The 23339-nt window shown below is 31.4% G+C and overlaps 2 protein-coding genes across 2 annotated transcripts; both read right to left on the bottom strand.

The window, feature by feature from the left end:
* Positions 1 to 380: 380 nt before the first annotated feature.
* On the bottom strand, positions 381 to 1064 carry LOC129316578 (uncharacterized). The gene is made up of 2 exons (XM_054960994.1): positions 1053 to 1064; positions 381 to 905 (listed from the first exon to the last, which is right to left on the bottom strand). The coding sequence occupies exons 1-2, from the start codon at positions 1062 to 1064 to the stop codon at positions 381 to 383; spliced, it is 537 nt and encodes a 178-aa protein (XP_054816969.1).
* A 16223-nt stretch (positions 1065 to 17287) lies between these two features.
* LOC129315373 (NAC domain-containing protein 7-like) lies at positions 17288 to 21745 on the bottom strand. The gene is made up of 4 exons (XM_054959013.1): positions 21132 to 21745; positions 19296 to 19478; positions 18894 to 19169; positions 17288 to 18292 (listed from the first exon to the last, which is right to left on the bottom strand). Exons 2-4 carry the CDS (start codon positions 19453 to 19455, stop codon positions 17532 to 17534), a joined length of 1197 nt encoding a protein of 398 aa, XP_054814988.1. The 5' UTR covers positions 19456 to 19478; positions 21132 to 21745; the 3' UTR covers positions 17288 to 17531.
* Between the last annotated feature and the right edge of the window lie 1594 nt (positions 21746 to 23339).

The raw sequence follows: 23339 nt of genomic DNA, 5'->3' as shown, positions 1-23339 counted from the left end.
CACCTGATTGATTGTTTTTTCTTTTACAAACAATTTTTGGCACGCCCAATGGGACTCGTGTGAAAGGAATGCCTAAGACACATAAGGATTAATATGTTATTGGAAAGAATAGACCTGAGTCTTACGACTCAGAGAATGTGGCTGCACATGCAAAATGTGAAGTACAAGCTAACGAGAGGCAAAGAACTCTATTGCAAACTCTAAAGGAGGAGCTAAGGAACATCTCTGTTATGTGGTCTAGATCATCGCAGGAGCAAGCTCCAATTGGCTCGCACCTTTAGAGAACAAATAGACTTGGGAGCAGTCTCTCAAAGTGCCCTTCGACCAGAAAATCAATAACGAGAACCGCTATAAAATCCCTCAAAAGATAAATGGCAGGTCTAATTCAATAGTAGGCCTATTCGACCACAAGGACTGAAGTCATGGAGGCCAGCACCAGAGGGCCCGGAGTCATTAGGGCCAGCACCATCGGGGCCGAAGCCATTGGGGCCAGTATCAGAGGGGCCGGAGCTACAAGGGTTGGAGTCATTAGACCTAGCACCATCGGGGCCGAAGCCATAAAGGCCGAAGCCATTGAGGCTAGCACCAAAGGGGCCAGAGCCACAAGGACTAAAGTTATCGAGGCTAGCACCATCAGGGTTGAAGCCATTGGAGTCAGCACTAAATGAGTCGGAGTCACAAGAGCCGAAGTCATTAGGGCTAACACCATCGGGACCAAAACCATTGGGGCCAACACCAGAGCGACCGGAGCCACAAGGGCCGAAGTCATTAGGGCTAGCACCAGAGGGGCCCCAACTATAAGGGCCAGTACCACAGGGATTAAAGTTAGAAAGGCAAGTTTTGTAAGGGCCTTTTCCACAAGAGCTCCCTCCTAAAGGGTTCTCTTCATAGGGGCCTCGCAGCAGCTAGATCTTACAGAACCAGTCCTTAAAAACTTAAAGGGCCATTTCTAAAATCAGCTCTTGAGGTTTTAAACCTTGAGAAACTTAATCCTAAGCTAGACCACATGGTCCTTAATCCTCAATCACAAAGGTATCCTTCAAGAAAAGTACCAGATTAACCATCAATCAAAATGAGAATGAGCCGGTCCTTTAAGACATATCCATACAAAATTGGCCTACGAAGGCTCCAGCCAATTTTTATGCAAGGGGCATTATTTGCACCCAAATTGTAAATTTGGAGGTCTAGGCTCAACTTAATTTAATTGGCTTTAAAATAATTAAAGAAATTATTTATAATCCTTAGCCACTAAGTCAAGACCAGCCTTACTCCACCCATAATGAGTAGCCATGATATAGAAAATGCTTTCTAAATTCAAGAAAATTGATGATCATGGGGCTTAGGTACCAAATCAGGATAAACTATAAATAGAGGAGCTCTCTCTCAACAAGGAAGATTATCATTAGCATCAACAAACTACCAATCTTAGACTCTACGTCTGTTACTTTATTTTTTTTATCATGTAGCTTTAGTCTTTATTTCCTATTGTATGATTGGTAGAGCCCACCACCCTTTTTCTTTAATTAATGCATCTCTACTTTTCTGCATCTATATTAGTGTTCTTGACTTTGCATTCTTACATCTAGGTGAACTGTGATGAGGGAGCTCGGGTTCCTCGCATTTGATTAGAAGTCAGGTTCTTCCATCCTTTTAAAACCCCGCGTCTCTGGCACGTCTCGCAACACCAAGCTTGATTGATTCTTTTTTTTACAAACACTTTCAAATTATATCTCACAATCAAGATTTGTATCTGGTGGGCTCCTCCTGGGAGGAGCAAAGCTGAGTTCGACACCCTCTCCTGACTTGAACCTGCCACCTCTCTCATTTGAGGGTGGCTTAGGTACCACTAGGCTAATAGGGCTTTGGCAAAAACATAAAATTGAATGGACGGAGAAGACTAAAAGGAGTGGATAGACCATGCATATTCGCTTCATATAAAAAAAGGAAAAATTACGTATATATGTATCATGAAATAGACTTATTTACCAATAAATCTTATAAAATTTAGAAACCACAGCCAAGTTCCTTTAGATCTAAGTGTTATTTAAAATTAGGTTACAAAAACAATATTATCCTTATTAAACATATATTACATCAATCAAATAATTAATTTACATATATTTCATTAGCAATTTACAACTATAATTTAACTTTTTACAATTATAACTTCACATATTCAATAGTTAAATAATCATATATCACTAACAAAATTTAACATTAATTTTTTACAACTACTTTATTTGTAATTTATAATTATAACTTTAACATTTTACTATTGTAATTTTATATATTCAATTGTTAAACTAATCAATTTAACTATTAGATATGTGAAGTTATAGTAGTAAAAAATTGAAGTTATAGTTATAAATTGTTGATAAAATAATTGTTAATTATTCAGTTTAACTATTGGGTATATAAAGTTACACTTGTAAAATATTAAAGTTATAGTTGTAAATTATTGATAAAGTAATTGTTAATTATTTGATTGATATAATGTATATATATTTAATAGGGGTATTATTGTCTTTTCATCCCAATTTCAAATCATACTCAGGTTCCAAGGGACCTACTTGTGGTTTTTGAATTTTGTGAGACTGATTTGTAAATAAGTTTACTTTATGGGATTTATATGTAATTTTTTGCAAAAAAACCATAGTATCATTTATTGGGGGATGACGTGTCTAAATCCTGAGCGTAGGAAACGGACGGTACGTAGAGATTTGCTCTCACTTGATCTAGCTGGTTAATCCCCCTTGGTCCTGTTATGAAACCACACGGAAGTGGACTTGACTGCTCTCACCGTCGTTCCGAAAGTTCAGAGAGTTTTCCTTTCCACTTCCTTAATTAATTAATTAATTAATATAAATGCTTTTCATGTCTCTCTCAACACAAAACAGACACAGTATTATAAATGCGTTCATCTTTCTTAAGCTTTCTCTGATCGCTGCACCAAACAGAAACAATGTCTAACAACTATAGCCAAAGCTTTTCTTCACCAAGAAAGATTACTTGTGTCGTTTCCTTCAACTTTTACATCTTCAATTATTATTCCCTCCACAAACCCTCCTCTTCTTTCAACTCTATTGTCCCTTCCATTATATTATTCACATTCTGCTCAATTTCCTTCAGATACAAAGTTCATCATTATCAGGGACGAGTCCCTCACCATTTGAGCTTCATCCTTGGATTTCCATGGCGTCTCTGGGATGTTCAGTGGCACATTATTTGGCTTCTGCAGATAAGTTGATGTTTCCCGGTTTCGCGTCTCAATTTGGAGTGCTCATGTCTGTGTTTGGCTCTCTGGCTGTTGCCACTTTGATATCGTTGACTCTGCAACTTCCATGGTGGTCTGTGCTGTTCATTGTAATATCAGTAGGTGGAATCATTAAGGTGGTACGCACATTACACAGTGCACATGGCAATGGCGCACGTTCAAAATCAACAGTCCTGCAGCCTCTCTTGCTATTATATATATAATAGGGTGTGTGTGTGTGTGTGTATTCAATAACTAAAGCAAGGGTCTCAAAGAGTCAAAGCTATGGCCATGCTATTACTCATTAACGAGAACATGAATAGAAGAGCTTAAGATGAGTCTATTCATGACTTGTAGTACAACTTTGTATAAATTTCACCAACAATCTCTCTCTAGCTATAAAGTTAGATAGGGACAACGGTGAAAACATACACATAATTGGTCTATCTGATCTCTTTGCTAGATATAGCTACATGACCAAAGAGAATTCTTATCAAATAATTACAAAATAAAGATTGATCGAGCATAAATTCTTACCTTAATTTAGTGTATTTTCATATTTTTTTTTATTGTTATCGATAGTACACATGAAATAAAATAATTAAGTTTAGGTAATTCAAATAGGAATTTGTGTAATTGTTAGATGGAACCAAAATTAAAAAAAAAATCTTTTCTTAATGATGAGGACATTAGTGCGCGCCTGGGGCTTTTGAATTCCATCCTAAATCTTCTCACTCAGTAAGTGTCCACACTAAAACCAATTGATTTAATTTAATCAACGCTATTGAAAATTCATACTTAAATAGCAAGTTGAAGGGAAATTTTATGAAGATGCATTTCAATCATTTCTCTATAGCCATGTGAACTGTTGGATTAAGATACCGAGCATGATAGAAGGTTGAGTCATGTTCTTCTTGTATTTTGCATCTATATCTTCAGCAACTACATGATTGGATCAACAATCTCTATAGTGTCACATGAGACACTCATTAGGAGACAGGATTTGAGACACACCAAATCTGGATTTGTGCATTGAAAAAAAACAGCTAATTAGTGATAAAATATTTTATCGATAATCAGTGAAAATTTCATTGCTAATATTTCTATCGATAAAAATATTATCACCAATTCGTTTGCAACGAAACAGTGATAGAAAATTTTTGTCACTAAATTATTTTATATTATAATTTTTAAAATTATTTACTTATAACATAATAATAAATTATATATAAATATGTATTATAAATAATTAAATTAAATTAAAAATAGTTTGTGATGAAATTAGTGATGAAATTATGACAAAAATCTTTTTTTAACAACAGGAGCAAGATTGTACCATTTTCAAAGTTGAAAGAAAGTATTACATCAGAAACAAGTTTAGTGTCACAAATATTTTTGAACTAAAAGTAACAAGAGTATTTTCAAGTGATCCTTTTAAATTTATAAACCAAATATCAAAATTTATAACTTAATAAGGCAAGGATACTTAGGTCAACTTGTAAATTTAAGAGGATGATTTTTAAATTGAATAAGTACTTGTAAAACAATTTGTAAAATTTAAAGAACCAATGCAAAATTATGTAAATTAACTTGTAAATCTACAAGGTGAACTTGTAAATATAAGAATTTGACTTATAAATTTTAAAATGTTAATCTTCTTTAGAGATATACTTGTAAATTTACAAAATTTTACTTGTAAATATTAATGCATTAAAATTATAAAATATTGACTTGTAAATATTAAAAAAAATTAATATTTCAATTAAAATATTTTTTATCTATCAACATCAACAGTGGGCAAACAGTGACCAATCAACAACAGCCAATCAGTGCCAGTTGGTCAACACATATTAGAGTCAGTCAAAGGAAGGTGAATTCAAAGGCATTTGCGTTATTTCACAGTGAAAATTAATTACAACCACATACTAAGTTTGCAGGAATTATTTGTCAATAAATCCCTTAGAGTTTTAGTAATTTTCCCTAACTATGTACATTGGCCCAAATAAATAAATGGGCATGAAAAATGGACACAATGCCATCAGTGATCCAAACTTGGCCCAAAATCACAGACCCAAAAGAAACTACAGTTTGTTGCAACTGGAAAGAGCTTTATGCCCTTTTTAGTTACAAAACATCCTCAAACCTTTTTTACATATAATTTGCGTTTGTTATATAAAATGAAAACAGCCTAAAAGGTTTGGGCACAAAAAACTATTTTGAAAAAGGCAACAAGAGAAATGGTAACTTGCAAGAGACAAGCCCAAGAAAAACAGTTATTGGTTCCACAATCATTAATAATGTAAAAGAAGAGGCAGATCATCATTTGAACTCATTAAAAACCAAGGCAAAGTCAAAGTAATGCCACTTCAGAGCAGAAGCATGCTTGGACCACGTAGCAACACTTTACAGTAAATATTTCGTGCCCATCTTTTATCTTTTTTCAATTCTTTGAAATAAGCTTTTCACTTTATATTTTGTCATGAAAAATTTTCTTGAACTAAAAAAATACGTGTGTGATCATGATTAAATAATTAATAATACATACAAATTAAATGATAAAATTAAATTTAATAGTTAGTAATTTTTTTCATTTTTATACTTTAAATCTTATATTCATTTTATTAGTGTATAATTAACTGCTAATGATGATTTATGTCTTTCTTTTAATATTATTTTATTTAAAATATGATAAATATTTTATCATATTAATGGCCATATCTTTTCAGAATGTGGTTGGTGCTTAGGGAAAATGACATATTTGGGGACCCTATTAAGTTATATTACCTTAAATTATTGAAATTTCATTAAAGAACCATAGTCCTTATTTTAAATTAAAAAAATGAGTAGACAAAACTGCTCTGCTCACAAATTTATACTTTTGAAATCATATAACTTCAATTAGGAATCCTTAGTAAGTCACCAATGAAAATCATATTATTAATTAACTAGCCTCCCATTGAGCTCTTGGAAAAGCCTAATTTTCATTTTTCCTTTTTATCTCAATTGTCAACTGCTAAAAAGTAAAAACGCTATCTTCAGTTGTGAATTACTAATAATTCACTAGTGAAAAATAGGTAGCTCACTATTTTTTCAGGAAGCACATCCTTTCCTTTTCTCTTTTCTCCTTTTTTTCTCCTCATCATCCCATCTCCGCCATTAGATAAAGAATGAATGGTTCAGCCGTTCAGATATAACTGTTTCATAAAACAATTATCATAATTATATTAAAAAAACAAACAAACAACTTCAAAATGTTAAAATTTGTCTAACCATGAACTGTGTAGGTCAAATTTTAACATTTAAAATTTATTTATTTAATACAGTTAAACATGAGCCATTCATTCTATTATTCAAGGGTGGGATGGGATGAGAAGAAAAGGAGAGGATCCCGACCCCCCTTTGTCTCCCAATGTCTGCATCTTGTAGAGCGGGCAACCTTTTTTGTTTTCGGCTTAACAACCTTGGACTATTGAAATCACATAACATTAGTTGTGAATTGACTGAATTCCATATAGCTCACTTGTGAAAATTAAACCAGGTAAGGCACTTGAATATTGGGTTGTCTTTCAGACAAAGAACATGGTCCTTCAACAGAATTTCAACGACATGGTCCCTCAATAGAATTTCAACAATAAGATGTATGCAAAAGTAAGATTTTTACAAAAATATCCTTAATTAGGGAGTACAATTAATAAGGTTTTTTAATTCAGAAATTTAAAGTACCTTGTTATAATACTCAAGCGAGAGAGCATATGTGTGTATGTATATAAAAGGGAGAGAGAGTATGAGTACATGCGAATGCATGGTTAATGGCTATCTAGGAAGAACTAGCTCTACATGCATAAGATTTATCCCCAACCAAACCATTATCAAGAAAGGTAAACATGTAGGACAGAAAACAGGACAGTAGACTAACAGACACATAATATATTTATTTGAAAAGTGGGAAAGGAAAAGATGAAATCGGATCACTTGGCATGGGTGTTTTTGTGGATTCGAATCTTGGAGCAAAAAAAAAACTTTTCGCATAGTTTGCTTTTTCAAACGATCGACAGGATATTTTAGAAGGAAATTAAAATATGCATCTTCAAATTGAATGAGGACATGATTCTTCTGTTTTGTTTGTGTTCTTCCTTGTATTAGTTTGTTAACTATATATATATTTTTTAAGGACAATAGTTACCATCTCCTTGTATAAGTTTCTACCTTCTGTTAGTTTTTTTTTTTAATAATAGTTACCAAAACGCTCTCATTTTTCAAATTGATTTACTTTAATTAGCCTAAAACTCAACTTTTTGAAATACTTACTATAATAGAAAAGTATCTAGCTATCATGGTTAAAAAAAAAAGATATTTTCTTGAAACCCTACCATGGTAATAAAGGTTTTACCATAGTAGAAAAAACAACTTATCATTTTAAAACCTTACCATGATAGACAAGAGTCTATCATCGTAATTAAGAGTCAAGTCAACTTTATAAAACTGTCATGGTAGAAAATAATTTTTCATAATTAGTAGAATAATTTTCAAAGTAAACTACTATGGATAAAAGGAGCTACCATAATAGAAAGAATTAAAGATGATAAAATAGAACTACTTTGGTAATTTAGGAATTTATTATATTAAGAAAGGAATTTACTATGGTACCCATTCAAAACAAGGGTTTAAAATCCAAAATATTGAGATAAGACATAATTAATATTGAAGCATGGTTCCCAAGCGCAATTTTGTCAAAAAAAGTTCCTAAGGGGTACAAAAGTCAAAGGGACCTTTTGGAAACAGAGATAAGAACCAGGGGTATTTTCAAAAAAAAAAAATGATGCCATTTATTGTGACTAAAGTATTGTGTGCCGCAGCAAACGATAAAGAAGACAAGCCATGGCCAACATCTCGTTGTGTCATACGCCATGGCTGAACAATCGTAAGCTACAGTGCAACTACCTTAATAGAAACTCTAATGGAATGAACAATATAATACCAACTTTAAAATATCATAACTTTGTACACAAATTTAAATTGAGTTATTCAAATGTTTACACAAAATTTATAATATAATTTAGTTATTGGCTTTAGTTTGACACAAAAAATTTTCTGTATGACAATTTTGTCTACTAAAACCCCTCTAGAGCATAAAACACATTTTTCAAACAATTCTTCTTGCAAAACCAACACCAAAGTCAATACCAATTTGTATGTAAACCACTTAACCACGTCAACAACACAATAATGTACTCAAACCTAACATCATTTACACCACATGATAGTTTCCATAGTTGAGTTAGAGTCACTCAACCCAAGTTCAATAAAAACATAGCAAAACTTACCATAATATAATTTCATGCTCCAAACATACTTTAATAATCTCAAAATAAGACTTGTAGTGTGAAAAATGTATCCCATGGCAACAATAGGCAAGTTTACACAACAGTGAGGAGTCTATATGCTCAATTATAAAAGAATGCCCTTAGGTTGGCAAGATATACATTAACCAAACAAATGAGGCCTAACAACTTAAAAAGTTGTCCCACACACAACAACTATACCTCCGGTACGTCTCCGATTGGACCCTTTCCTATAAGAAAATATTAACAATGAAAAATGAGACACAAAGGTCTTAGTTGCCAGTGCTAAGATGCTATAATGTATGTAATGCAACTAATTATGCTATTCTTAAGTAGGGCATACAAAAAAAAAATTCCTGAATAAGTTATATTCCAAACAATTTTGAACAAAACTAAACAAACTAAACAAGAATGTATGACCACTAATCTTATATCTTCATTTCTCTATATTGAAGTCTACACTTGGTGCTAACTCACCCAGCCAAAAACAAGTTAACCCAAGCCCTAACAAGCTACTCATTGATCAAATGAGGGTATACCACATGGCACTAGACAATTCTAAACAATAAAAAACCAAACACCTTTCTAAACTCGAACAAGTTATGCGTACAAGATTTTCCAAATAAGGATGATTCCAAATGAGTAAATCATGTTTTCAAACATATTATTTCACATCGAACATATTCATATACAAATTTTCATCTCACTTGAAAATACGATTTCCAAATAAATATTATGCATTTTCAATCATATATATTTCCAAACAACAATTTTTTTCAATAAAACACACATAATCAATCACAAAGCACACACTATAAAAATTAGTAAAGGTTATCGTTGCTCCTAGCAAATAAAGTTCCTGGACAAATTATTTCTCAACACAACCACCTTCAACATCACAATCTACACATAATACAATGCTAAACATCATTAATACATGGGTTTAAACACCAATCACACCCTAATCCTAGGGTTAATTAGATTAATTAACCTCATTATCTCAACACTCTTCCACACATCTAGCCCATCATACTTAATCATTTCTATCCTCATTGCACTTATAACTCATTTATCAAACATTCCCATCCTCAAATCATCATCAAAATTCACCCAACTAGTCTAGGGTTGTGGATTTGAGCATCCCATTGTCATAAATATTATCAAAACTATCTAAAAAACATAACGTAGTTTAACCTCAACCTTGGAATTTAGATCTATAACTAGGACACCCTCAAAAAATGAAAACCCTATCATTACCCGACATAAACTAGTTTAAAGATAGGTTTAGATGATAAAAATGAGATTAGGGGAGGTTACCTTATTGATCTTGAGCTTGAGAAATGTGTGGAATTAATGTCTCCGCCTAACCCTAACTAAGAGCCTTAAATGCGTGTCCTAACCCTTCAGTTTCTCCCTTTTTGTTTTCTATTTTATGAACAAAATATAAGTGTAAAAATCATGTGTGTCATGACAGATATATGGCGCATGGTACAGTAAGCAGATTCTCACTTAAGCCCATTATGTTGGGTCTAGATTCAGCCTAAACCCTATTTTAGATCCCTAACAACCCTTATACATGATCCTAGGCTCAATTCAAGTCATAATTATGTGGTTAAACATTCAGTTACCCTCTATCAAACATAATTCCTAAATCAAAACCTTAAATATACCTAATCTACACAATTAAATTTTTAAATCAAAATTAGGATGGCACAGTTACCATTTCCATTAAACAAAAAAAATTGAATGAGGACATATTACTTTGAAAAAATAACACTATTTAAAATCACACTTTTAAATAGTTACTGTTAATGTCTGTTAAATATGATAATAACTTATTTTATTAGTGATATTGATTTTTCTAGAGTAAATATTTTGTTACATATTACTCTAAAAAAGTAACACTATTTAAAATGACACTTTTATATAGTTAATTTTAATATCAATTTAATAAGATAAATAACTTATTTTATATTAGATATTGATCTTCCTCGAGTAAATTCTTGTATTTTTAGAATTGTAAAAATATTTAATAATACTTTTTGTTTTACCCTCATTTAATTCAATAATTGAATTAAATTATTTAATATATATACTTAAACACATAGACCTATTCTAACACAACCACATGAGGAGCATATTTAATAAAATATATCGTATATTTACATATTTACTATATTTCTTAATCTATGTGTAAGCTTGGCCAAAAAGAAAAATTCCATATGCAAATATTTAGTACTATAATGGAATGGAAGGAGTAAACTCCTTTCATTTTTTAAAATAAGAAAAATTATAATATATCATTTTTTATTTATAAAAAATTATAAATTTTAAGAAATATTTATCACATTTTTCTCAAATTGTCTCTCATAAAATCAATGTTTATTTTTACTAGACAAATTTATTTCATTAATTACAAGGATAATTTAGTCTAAATTTTTTTAATTTCAGATACAATTATTATACTTAATTAATTTTTTTAAATTGTATAGATTGATTATTTTCTATTTTATTTAAAAGATGAGGGAATATAGTTTTTAACATTAGAGGCGAAATTTTATGATTAAGTTACCACGTGTTATTCATTGGTACAAGGAAGAAAAAGCTTGGTAACGTGGGAATAAATTGACAGATATGGATAAAGTTGTCTCCTGCGTGTGCTTCTGTGTAATTAAAGGCCCTTCCACGATTGCGATCATATGGCTTACACCATCATTCCTAAATAATTATTAGTTCCCGCACAAAATTTTACGAATATCATTCCTCAAGAAAAGAAAACATTCCAACTCTTTTTATTCAAAGACATTAACAGTTTAACTTTATAGACATCACAAGATATAATTTTTTTTTGATAAAACAAATTATAAAATTTAAAATTATATTTATGAATATTATGATTTTTTAGCAGCTTTTATATTTACTGATTATTTACATTTCACTTTAGATTTGAGTTGATTATATATACAATCAAAGTGATGAGAGTATTCCTCTATATATTCCCTCTGCATCCTATTATAGAAAACTTTTTGAAAGAATCTTTTGATTTTTAAAATAAGACACATGAATAGTTATTTATTATTATTTTCTAATTTTTTGCAAATTTAATTTTATGGTTTCTCATATATTGTGTATCAATGTCTCTTCTTATTTTTAATAGTGGTAAAGTTGAATTTTTTTTATTTTAAGACATATTTAATGAATTAATTGTTATTCCTTGATTCCAATGAAGTGCTTGAAAGTGCTTTAACTTATTATAATAGTAACTAGGGGAGTATATACATACTATATGTGTGTGTTATGTGAGTCTTTATTGTTTATATAAAGTAACCAAAATTTGGTAAATTTGTATTTATATTTATCTGAAAGCACGACTTAAATCTAAAAGAAATTACCACTATAATTGTAGTAGTAACTCTTTCCATATACTCTCTCCATCCCTTTATAAGACCCTTTGAGAAAAAAAAAATCATACATAGTAATTAAGAAGTTAATTCAAATTTTTTGACAGCTTTGATTTTTACTAAAAAAAATTACTGTTATTTCAAAAAGAACTCTCCTTAATTTCAGTGACCCTTCTTTCAAAGAAGAGAGAGGGGTATTTATAGAGTGAATTTATGGATAATATTTTTTTTCGGAAAAAGCTCATAAATGCTTCCTAATATTCTATTAAAAGTTTTACATTAGGGGATATAAAATATTTCTAGAAGAGGTCTGATAAAAAAAGAATGAAATGAATATAATATAGAGACACAAATCTTGCTAGGACTACCACTTTTCTATTATAAAAGGCATCATGTGAAATCGAACTCACAATTTACCTCTAACAAAAGCAAGCAATATGCCATTAGGCCACAATGTTATCAGTAGGGCTACCACATTTCGGAAAGAGATTGACTATATATTTATACATATGAGGAGTGGATCGGAAGATCGTCAAACATAATAGCAATCACATGGACTTGTTTCATCTTTCCTTCCATTACAAACAACACATTTTATATATTAAAAACTGTAAACCCTAATTATTATATACCATGCATGCTGTTACTGTGGCTCAGGGTTATAAATTTTAATGTCTAGTTTAAGAATCGTTTTAGTAGTTATATAACTGTTGTTCGGTCAGCCATCAGGGTGGTCATTGTTTTTTTTTTTTCCTCCCGAAAAAAAAAAATACCCATTAAATGGACTTATAGTTTTGTTTTCCTTGACAATAACCCATCTAGGTATAAGTACTCATTTCTCCTTAGGTTTTTAATTTTTCCCCCCACGGGCACTATTGCAAGTTTTAATCAACTTTGCAATTTTTTTAATTCAGATTTAACAAACTTTAATGCCCAAAACCTTTTTTTTTTAATACAAAGAATCCTAAAATTAACCAATACGGTTAATATGGTCATTAAACAAATTTTGATGCATTTATGTCTTGCACTAGCTGGTTCAGACAAGACAGTCAACTCATTAGCTATGTTATAGCCAATCAGCACAAGTTTATGTAACTTTTAGGGATAAAAATATATATGCCCATATCATACCTCAATCTCACACCAATATTCTCTTGATATCTTCTAAAATACCAAAATCTAGATTTTTGCATGCCCAAAACTGTTTTCAAACACACTATATAGGATATAGAGTTGATCCATGGTTGCTTTTAATCAACAAACCACTTCTATTATTTCAGATTTATCAAATTGTTTCTATTCTTGAATCACATTTGATCTCTGTACTGTGGATGCTTAATTAAATGTTATTAAAAACATATACATGTTGGTTAATTAATTAATAACCTGATAATGAAAGCATTAGATTAGAAGACACGCAAGTTAGAATGACAGGAGTTAATCAAATCACTAGCCCTATTTTTTTAATACAAGCGTGCACATCCTTTTCTGGAACTTAGAACAACAAAGTGACTTTTAACGATAAGAAGTAAAATATTTCACGCCAACCAAAGTCACAAAGTATAATAGCTCTCTGACTCTGACTTTGATCTTCTTTTCCCACTTCGGATTCCACAACTTAATCACTCCCTCCATTAATTTCAGCAAAAATCTCTCTTTCAAAGAGTGTGTGTGTGTGGAAACATGGTTCATGAGTGTGTCGTCTGCGAATGTTATTGCTTAAAAGAGAAGAAGACCAAACCTTTGACTTCATCATAATTAAGTACCTTCCATACACACAATAAAAGGTTAATGGATAAGCTTATATATCTTGTACTACTTCCTGCCTCTGAAATCGCCATAAGCAACAGCTTCTGTTTCTTCTTCTCTTGCCATGTTCGAAACGCACACATGGGATATTCCCACCATATATTCACATGGCTCTCTATATATAAGGCTAAGTATTATGTATTTATGTACTTCTTTAGTTCAGTTTTCTGCTTTATCTGTTTCATTTGTACCCTCTTCCAATGGCCACTAGTTAGGTCAATGCTAGCTAGCCCTTGTTGTATAGGTACTATACCATTATTCCTGCCTTTCAATTTCTTTTTCTTCTCACAGAGAAACCTATTGTGTGTGTGTGTGTGTGTGTGTGTGTGTCACCTTCTTGCTCAATCTTCTCGGTCTCAGTATATGCTTTTGAACTTGTTTCTTCTCTAGATATACCTTAATTTCACTATATAAATATTATCATGTATGCTTCGGGAGTTTTGTAAGCAGCTTCTTCTTGGCTATCTATCTTCTCCTGGAATATGGATTCTTTCCTACCGTATGTTGTACTATCCAATGAATATAGATAGATAAAGTGAGTGGTGGGACCTATCTCACGTGCGGTTTTCATCTCCCATCTATCTCCCTTCAATCCAAGTAAAGAGTCTTATGTTCACTCTATATCACTCGTGTGCCCTTGTTTATAAAATAGAGAGATTATTTATTTTAAATAAATAAGACACTTCAAAAATTATTGTGTTCATATTGAACTTTTTTTTTCTATTAAATGTTGAGAATATTATTAAATGCTAAAATATTTTATGTTTAAAGTATGTATATTTAATAGGGGGTAAAGTTGAAAGCTTATTAACTTTTTAAACAAAGTTAACTTTTTAAACAAAGTTAATAAGATTTATGGTTTTCTTTGGTTCTTGTAAACATGTTGGGAGATTCACATATAGAACAAGAGGGAAGTATAAGAGATTGAAAATTTCCCCCTTCAACTGTTATGTGGCATGTTATTCAATTGGTCGTTTTTTACATTATTTTTTGTAGTTTTATTTTTGATATGTTATATTTTCACCTTTATTTGAAAATCTATAATTTAATTGTTCATGATATACTCCTTTTATTGTATAACACACACACACATTTAGAAATCCTATTTAGTTCAAAATATATTAATATAATTCTTATTTTTTTCAACTATATCCCTACTTCATTTATTATTTCTTAAAAAAATGATCTATTAGAATTTCAATTATCATTACTAAGTTAAAATAATTATCAATATTTTATATTATGAACCAGAAAGAGTACCAATTAAGCTTTTTATCTTTCAAATCCAAAGTACATATAGCCTTTATTTAGGCTAGCACATACATACATACATACATACATGATATTCCAAAGGTATGTATGTATGTATGTATGTATATGCATATTCCAAAGGTTGCTTTTTACCTTTAGTTTTTAAATTGTAATTGTTTCCATTGCCCTTTGCTCTGTATGGTTTAAATTATTTAAACTCATATAGCAGCCATGTTTATTGCCTATTGACTATATCGTTATGCATATTTTCACATTGAAGTATGTTTCACAATGCATTAGACTCTCATGATAATAAACAATATGTGATCTTATTTACAAAGTGTTGACAACATTTAAAAAGGGAAGCATATATCGTTCTTATACATGTGTGATATTTATGAAACAACAATAACAAGCCTTATATTACAAGGTGGGATCAATTATATAGATTACACATACCATTATCCTTGATATGTGATACTTATGAGAAGCACCACATAATACTTCTAATTTTATCTTGTGCTTCCTAAGTTTATTGTATATATTTTCACACCAAACTTAAATCTTACTAGCTAGTGCATTGCATGATCACTATTTGTAATTGTCCCAATTAAACCCTGACTGTTGTAATTAAATTAATATATTTTTACTTATATATGTATATAAATAATATTCATGGATTTTATCTGATTCACTTTGTAATAATTCCTACACGGCTTCAATATCATTTGTGTTGTGCGCATGATTTAATGGTTGCTAAATGGAAGGATGGTATAAGAGCTAACTTGATGTGTTGCCAACGCTATATATATACCAGGCTCAGCCTATATATATAGACACTTATAATTACAGGTAGTGTATTGCTTGCCTTCTAAACCTGAGAATCATTTTCAGGTTAAAATCTGCAAATGATTTATTGCGAGACTTGGCAGCAAAGCATTCCGATGCCACCATTCTTTGTCTTTACTGTAATCAATACTAGAATCCTTTTCACTTTTTTTATTCGTTTTTCCCTTTTTCTTCTTGTTTATATATATAAACTTTTTAGTAAACAAAAAGCAAATCAAGATGATGGACCGGGGAAATGAAATTAAGAAAAATCTCTGCTTTTTTCTTAATATTTGTGGCTTTTGACATAAGAAAATTAATTCTAATGCAGTTTGAGCATATTTTGTTATCTGTTTTTTTAAACATAAAAGCATGATACATTGAGTTTTTTTATTTAACATACATATGCATATACATGATGAAATTATACTGTCAGCCTTTGCTTTCAAGAAAGGTAGCATATCAATGCTAGGTTTTAGTGCAAGGGAAGACAAAGAGTAATGAAGTGATATTCCCCTTTTTTCTGGTACTCAAACTAAATAATTTTGGATAACTTTAAGGCAAGATAATTTAGATGTTTATTAACACGAAAATCATTATAGTAGAAGTCAACTTTAAAGTTATTTACAGAAACACACCTCCACTTTAGAAATGATTAGGTTTAATATCTTTAAAAATAGAGAAAACATAATTTTGGATCCCTATAGTTTCATCATATTTCTCTTTCAGTCCTTGTAGTTTTTTTTTTTTTTGTATTTTCAGTTCTTATAGTTTTAGCCAGATTCAATGATGTTTGTTACTCGCTACCCTATAGTTTCAGTATTTTTACCAAAAACAAAATCAGATAAAACTGTATTTCCCCTTAAAAATATATCTATGTCCATCTTGCTTTTGAAATTTATCTATTCTTATAAATTAAATCAATATTGTTCATGACTTGTCAACAATTTGCTTCCTATACTTCTAATACTTCATATTGATTAACTTTTCATTCCCACTGTACAAAACAATATTAAAGTCAAAGTATATGACAAATGAAAACAAAAGCAAACCACACACACATAAAATTTTTGACAAACTGTACTATTGTTTTAAGTTGTGAGAATTTGGATTGCATGTAGTGATTTAGAGTTTTTTTTGGATTCCCACTTAGATATGTTGTGCAATTAATGTGTTCATAGATCTTAACAAAAGCTGAGACATAAACCTTACATGAAAGTAAGAAACACTGAGTTGAAGAAACAATAAAACGGAACATTTATGTATTGTGCAACGAATTGCTTTGCAACATGCGAACACAGACATTGATCAATACATTGAAAACACTGCAATCTAAACGCTGAAACAATATCCAATAATATACTTTGGCGTACTGCAACTTCAAACTAAAGGTTCAATAGGGATTTTAACTTAACGCTGAATAGATAGAAGCTATACTCCTAAAAGTGAAGCCAAAACCTCACCAATAGTTAAGAGTTATGCATGCTATTGATGTACGTACGTTTATTATTTACAAGAATCCAAACAGTGCTTGCATATATTAATTTTATGCGTAAATTAAACTAATTCATTATATTATAATAAGCACCCTATAATTAATTAGTATGTACCCTTCAAAGCCATCAACATTTTTTGAGCTTGAGGACACTATTTCCACAAATCAATTGGGCAACTTGAGGTTGACGTTGAGGCATTTTCAGGCACCATTTCTTGCTTTTCCAAATTTGATGGTCTGAACTGTACATTACTAGCAATATTGTCCATGGTCTGATGAAAAATGTTGTTGTTGCTGCTGCTTGTGCCTGCATTGTTGTGGTCCTTATTATTAGTAGGCACATCTTCTTGACTAAGTTGTGATGCGACAAACTTGTCGAGTACTCGCCAATCGGTCACTTGTTCATCGTCCGTGGCCATATGTTCTTGGCTACTACTGCCATAAACAGCCGTTACCTGAAAAGTTTGCTGATCTTCTGCTGATGCCGCAGCATGGTTCATCACATCAAGACCAAATGCTGCCATTAAGTTGTTGCTAGGGTTTACAGTAGCTGTTGAAGCTGCTGCCGGAGATTGAAGCAATTTCGGGTTCTGGTAATCGAGAAGTGGAAGCTGAGGGAGGAAGTGGTGGCGAGTTTGAAGCTGGTGAAGCAATGGCATGTTGTGATGATGAGGATGGTTGTGAGGGTGATCAAGCTCTTTCTTGCAAGGATAACTATTATTGATGATTGGGATTTGGTGGTACATCAAATTATGTTGAGATTGATGATGAGGATTTTGCTGCTTTGGTGAGTCCAAGTCTTGCATGAAAGTTGAGACTTGCTGGTCATCGTACCAACAAGGAGAGTCATGCTCACTCACTTTTCTTATGGTTGTTATTCTCTTCTTGAATACTCTACACACAACCCATCCTTCTTCCTGCTTCAATCATTCCCCAGAGAAAATAAAAATTTAAACCAATAGGAAAAATTGACTAATTACTGACAAATATAATAATTAAAGAAAATCCATTCGCCCAACAAAGCAAGTGTTAGGTGGGTGATATAAACGATGAGTAATTTATCTGAAAATAACTGATACACTTAATAAGTCCAACCAAAGAAAGAACCCTTTACTGAATTGAATTTTGGTCTTATGTTTTTATCTTAGCTCTCAATTTTTTTATTTTCTTTCTGTGATTTGGATGATTTACAAGAGTTTGATTCCAAAATCAAGGAATTTGAGAACCCAAAATTTCTCTTACGAATGTGCTTGATGATATGCTTCAAGAACACAATTTTGATATTTTCAACGTATAACACTAACCTTTGTGAACTATCAGCCTTGTTTTCACATATTAGTCCAAAAATTTAATTGACATATTCAACTATAAACTATGTACAATATTCACCAACCAGAAAAGGAAAGAACCAATGTGCAACACAATGCTTCATTCCACAGACAAATTGGAAACAATCAGAATGAAAATATGCAGTCACACTTCAACATTAAAGATTAAGAGTGACGCTCATGAACTTGCCTGTGGTGTACCATTTTCATCGGTTTCGAGCCGATACTCATGCATGATCCAATCTGATTTCTGTCCATTAGGAGCTCGACCCTTATAGAAAACTAGGGTTTTCCTCATCCCTATCAGATCATGCTTGGAATAGATAGCCTTATCTCTTCCTGTTGCTTTCCAGAATCCTGCAGCTGTGGCTCTATTTGTTCGAGTCCCTGTTGGATATTTCTTATCTTTATGGCTAAAGAAGTACCATTCGTTTTGTTCTTCAGTTCCTATCCTGCAAATCTCTTCAATTTTATGTATACAGCAATTAAGCAAACATGTTAGGCAAGCATGCATATACTTATTAGTTTTCATGAAATTATATATAATCTGTTCTTCAGTATTATTAATTGTGTTTGTGTGTAACATACCTTGAAGATCCCAAGGCTCAATCTTGTAGAGGTCCACATCTTTGATGACATTAAGATCAATTCTTCTTGAAGTGACTTTCTTCCTCAGGTAGTAATCAACAAGTTCTTCATCTGTGGGATGAAACCTAAAACCAGGTGGAACATAAGAAAAAGAATTCATATTCTCTCTCTTCTTTTCGAGTCCTGCACATATAACAGTTAATCAATTAGGTTTAAACAATCACACTTGACCTACCATAAAAAAATAATAATCTCTTGAACCAGAGGCCAGAACTTTAAATGTAAATCTGTGAATTTTTTTTAATCCTATATGCTCTTCTTTGGTTGCTCCTTATGCTAGCTAATTAACTAGGAAAAATTTGAATATTAAATTAGTTGGTTTGCTAGATATGCCTATGTACATGTATTTAAAAAATCATAAGAATTAATTCCCAATATATAGTTAATTTAAGCTTCCAGTTATATTAACATTTTAATAGTATCAAATTTGTTACAAAATAACCTCAAAAATTTTATCTTCAAAAGTGAAATATCAAATTTGATCAAGGTTCCCACATCCTATGCTGTCAATTTGGTCATTATAATCCAATGTCACCTCTAGAATGTAGAAGATTAAGTAACTAGAAATTTCCAAGTTCTGGTAAACAATAAATTTACTTTCTGTATCTTTAAGTTTAGCTAGCAAGCATGTCTAAAGTTAGATAAATCTTTTAACTGATAAAAATATAATTTCGGAATATAACATATTAACACCAAATCATTATGGCACTCATAGAGGCCAATGTATATCCCAAATTTAACTGTTTAATTTTCTCAAGTGGAAGGTGAAAAAAATAGTAATCCAAGAATTATTTGAATTTAAAAGAAAATGAATGAATGAAGGAGAAAATAAAGCAGGCAAGGCCATGATTATTGAGCATGTGAGGTGTCTGCATAGTCAACACGCACATGAGAGAGCAGACATGCATGCAGTGTTACTCCCTCCCTATATAGTCTATAACATCAACATTCACAAGTGGTTCTTACTCATTGTGATTCCCACTAATTTACATGTGTGAGAGAGAGAGAGAGAGAGAGAGAGAGAGAGACCCATGCTTCTGAATCAAAAAGCTAGTGAACCTTCTTGTTGATTCTGCAACATTGGTATGCTTGGGCCGAGAGAGAGAGAGAGGAGAAAAAAACAATGAAATTTTTCTGGTAAAAAAAAGTCCAATATATAATGCGTGGGGAAAAAACTCTATCTCCAGAACTTTGAAGAGTTTCTTTCCTTTTATAGATCTTTAGTTTAAACACTATTTGGTATATGAATTTAGTGTCTATATTATGTCTTAAATGTTATGACAACAATAAGCAACAAATCAAAATAAATGATGGAGTACTAAATTTAAATCCTGAGTTTTAATTTGAAGGTGCAAAATTCATCTGTAAAATTAAATAATTTGAGGTCTCAAATTTTACTTAGAGAGTGCTCTAAATTTTGATATATATATATATATATATATGTATGTGTGTGTGTGTGTGTGTGTGTATGCATGTATGCATAACATTAAAAGGAGCTAGAAGGAGATAGCTCACAGATCAAGAAGCACTTGTTCTTGAGAACAACAGATCGATCTGGTTACGTGGAATTAACATCGTTTCTTCTTCAAATTCTTCTAATCTCTTAAGAGAGATAAGATATGAAGAAGAATTTGAGAAGAACAACACAGCGAAAAATCCAGAATCAGCAAAGATTTTCAAACCCCAACAACCGCACACAAGAAAAAGCAGTAGTACGTACACTCACAGACAAACAAACAAAAAAGAAAAGCAGTCCTCCTCGGGAATTGAACCAACCTCGTCTTTGAAAATCAGAAACTGTCTTGTCTCTACTGATTGTGTTCCTCAACGACCTGTCTTACTGTGCTTGTCGGATCAGATCCCAAAGAAAAGACAAAGCTAGGAACAGCCACGAAAAGTCTGAGACGGGTCGATGAACCTGATGATCAGCTCTAGCTAGCCAGAGAGAGGAACTAATTACAATAACAACAACAATAATAATACAAGCTAGGACTACTACACCGAGTCTATATAACAAACCCTAATATATATGGATGGATGATGAAGAATAAGGATTGAGAGAGAGAGAGAGAGAGAGGGTTATAAATTGGATGTTTCTGGGTGTGTCTCACTGTCAAAAGGAGCTGAATTGGTGGGGAAGCGTTTTGGGAAAGAACAGAAATTGCAGAAGGAAAATGGGTTTGTTTAGTACCACAGTTCTACCCGCAACTGATAGAGACCCAAATGAGAAGAGTGAGAAAGTGATGAAGAAGAGAATATATCGCAAGATTTGCGTGTTGTGACTCAATCGATCAATCAGGTGTCTTTCTAGCTATCTGCAAGCTAATGAAGCTTTGCAAATAAGAACCAGAGAAGGAAAAAGGAAGGGGACAGAGAGAGAGGGAAAGAGAGAAACGGTGAATGCAGAGAGGAACTAACGGCACAGACCAATCACTAATCTTAAAGAGAAACCAGAAGACCCCAAAAAGAGAAAGGTGGCATCATTGTTGGTGACGTAATGGAACAGCCACCCCACAACCACAAAAAATAAAAAGTAAAAACAAAAAAATTAAAGTCACCTTCACACAATTGTTTTTTTGATACTATATAGCATAATTAAACGCAATTTTATTCCTCATCCATAAACTTTTAGGGATATTATAAACTTTAATTTTAAATTTTCTCTCAATTATTAATTTAACCCATAAATTTTGACTCAATATAACTCAATTCTTTTAATTTGCTGAATTTAGGAATTATAAAAATTGATTTGTGTTGAATCAAAAAAATATAAGGACCGAGAGTTATTTTGAGTCAATACATTACAAAATTTGAGTTGTTTTGAGTTAAAATTTAAGGATTAAATTGATAATTGAAAAAAATTCAAAGACTAAACTTACATTTTTCCTTTTTTAGATATATGATGCATTGAGATAAAGGTGGGAACAATTTTAAATAAGAAAAAAAATTAAACTGAAATACCATTATGCTCTTCTGTGTGTGAGTTGGATTCCTTATTTCATCATTGAATTCATACAAATTTAATTAAAAGAATGTAAATTTATGTGTAGTTCACACTTCTCACATCTTCTATTGTTAGACACACATTTTATTATTAACTACTAATGTTCAAGAACTAAACTCTTTCACGTTATAATCTTTTTAGTCATACTTAATTAAAACCTTAAAAATGCTAGCTCAATCTAAAATAAGGTACTTTTGAGCCAATGAAGTATCTGCAGAGACAAAACTTGAGGATACCCTTACAATAATAATTAAAAAAATTAAGATTCTAAAACGAATATGACATATAAATAAGATAGTCATACAATAACAAGAAATATTTTGTATAATTAAGTATTATTAAAAAGAGTATATTATAATTAAGATAATTAGAGCCAAACACTTAACAATAATAACTAAACAAATATATACTAGAATGAATATAAGATAATATATAAGATAATCGCGCATTAACAAGAAATATATATGTATAATTGAGTACGCTAAAAATATTATAATTAAAATAATTAGAGCTAATTATATTTGTCATATTTCAAGCATCAATACTTCAGAGTACACGCATATGTGAGGAGGACATAGCGGCCCCTATTAGGCCCTACCATTCGGCTACCATTTCTTCTTCAAGTCTTAACTATAATATATGTTGTCATGATTCATTTGGTTAATATAATTGTAATGATTCATTTGGCTGGTATAATTGTTAATGGCTCTACCTATAGCTAGATGGATCTCATGAGAAAATAATTTCCCTTATTTTTTTATGAAAAATTATAATTCTGTTTGAATTAATATTATATTTTTAACCAAAAAATTGAATCATGATTGAAAGTTAAAATATATTTTACAGAGATTCATTTTCCAGGAAAAAAATAAAAATAATTTTGATAGATTTATCTAACTAGATACTTTTTTACTTGTAAAAGGTTAATGGCTTTGTGGTCCCTCTCCAATTAATTCTGTGTTAAGTGATGGTAGTTCAGC

This window comes from Prosopis cineraria, unplaced genomic scaffold, assembly GCF_029017545.1.
Source record: "Prosopis cineraria cultivar Desert tree isolate PC_DT_omini unplaced genomic scaffold, ASM2901754v1 PC7, whole genome shotgun sequence".
In the NCBI taxonomy this organism is placed as follows: domain Eukaryota; kingdom Viridiplantae; phylum Streptophyta; class Magnoliopsida; order Fabales; family Fabaceae; genus Prosopis; species Prosopis cineraria.
Note: the sequence above shows the minus strand (reverse complement) of the source record. Positions and strands in the feature narration are given on the sequence as shown.

What these genes read in the sequence shown, in the direction of transcription:
- LOC129315373 (XM_054959013.1), bottom strand. Translation starts at nt 19,455, where the DNA reads ATGAATTCTTTTTCTTATGTTCCACCTGGTTTTAGGTTTCATCCCACA. An exon ending in TGAGCCTTGGGATCTTCAAG is followed by an intron (nt 19,170 to 19,295) that starts GTATGTTACACA and finishes ATAAAATTGAAG; the next exon opens with AGATTTGCAGGATAGGAACT. An exon ending in AAATGGTACACCACAGGCAA is followed by an intron (nt 18,293 to 18,893) that starts GTTCATGAGCGT and finishes TGAAGCAGGAAG; the next exon opens with AAGGATGGGTTGTGTGTAGA.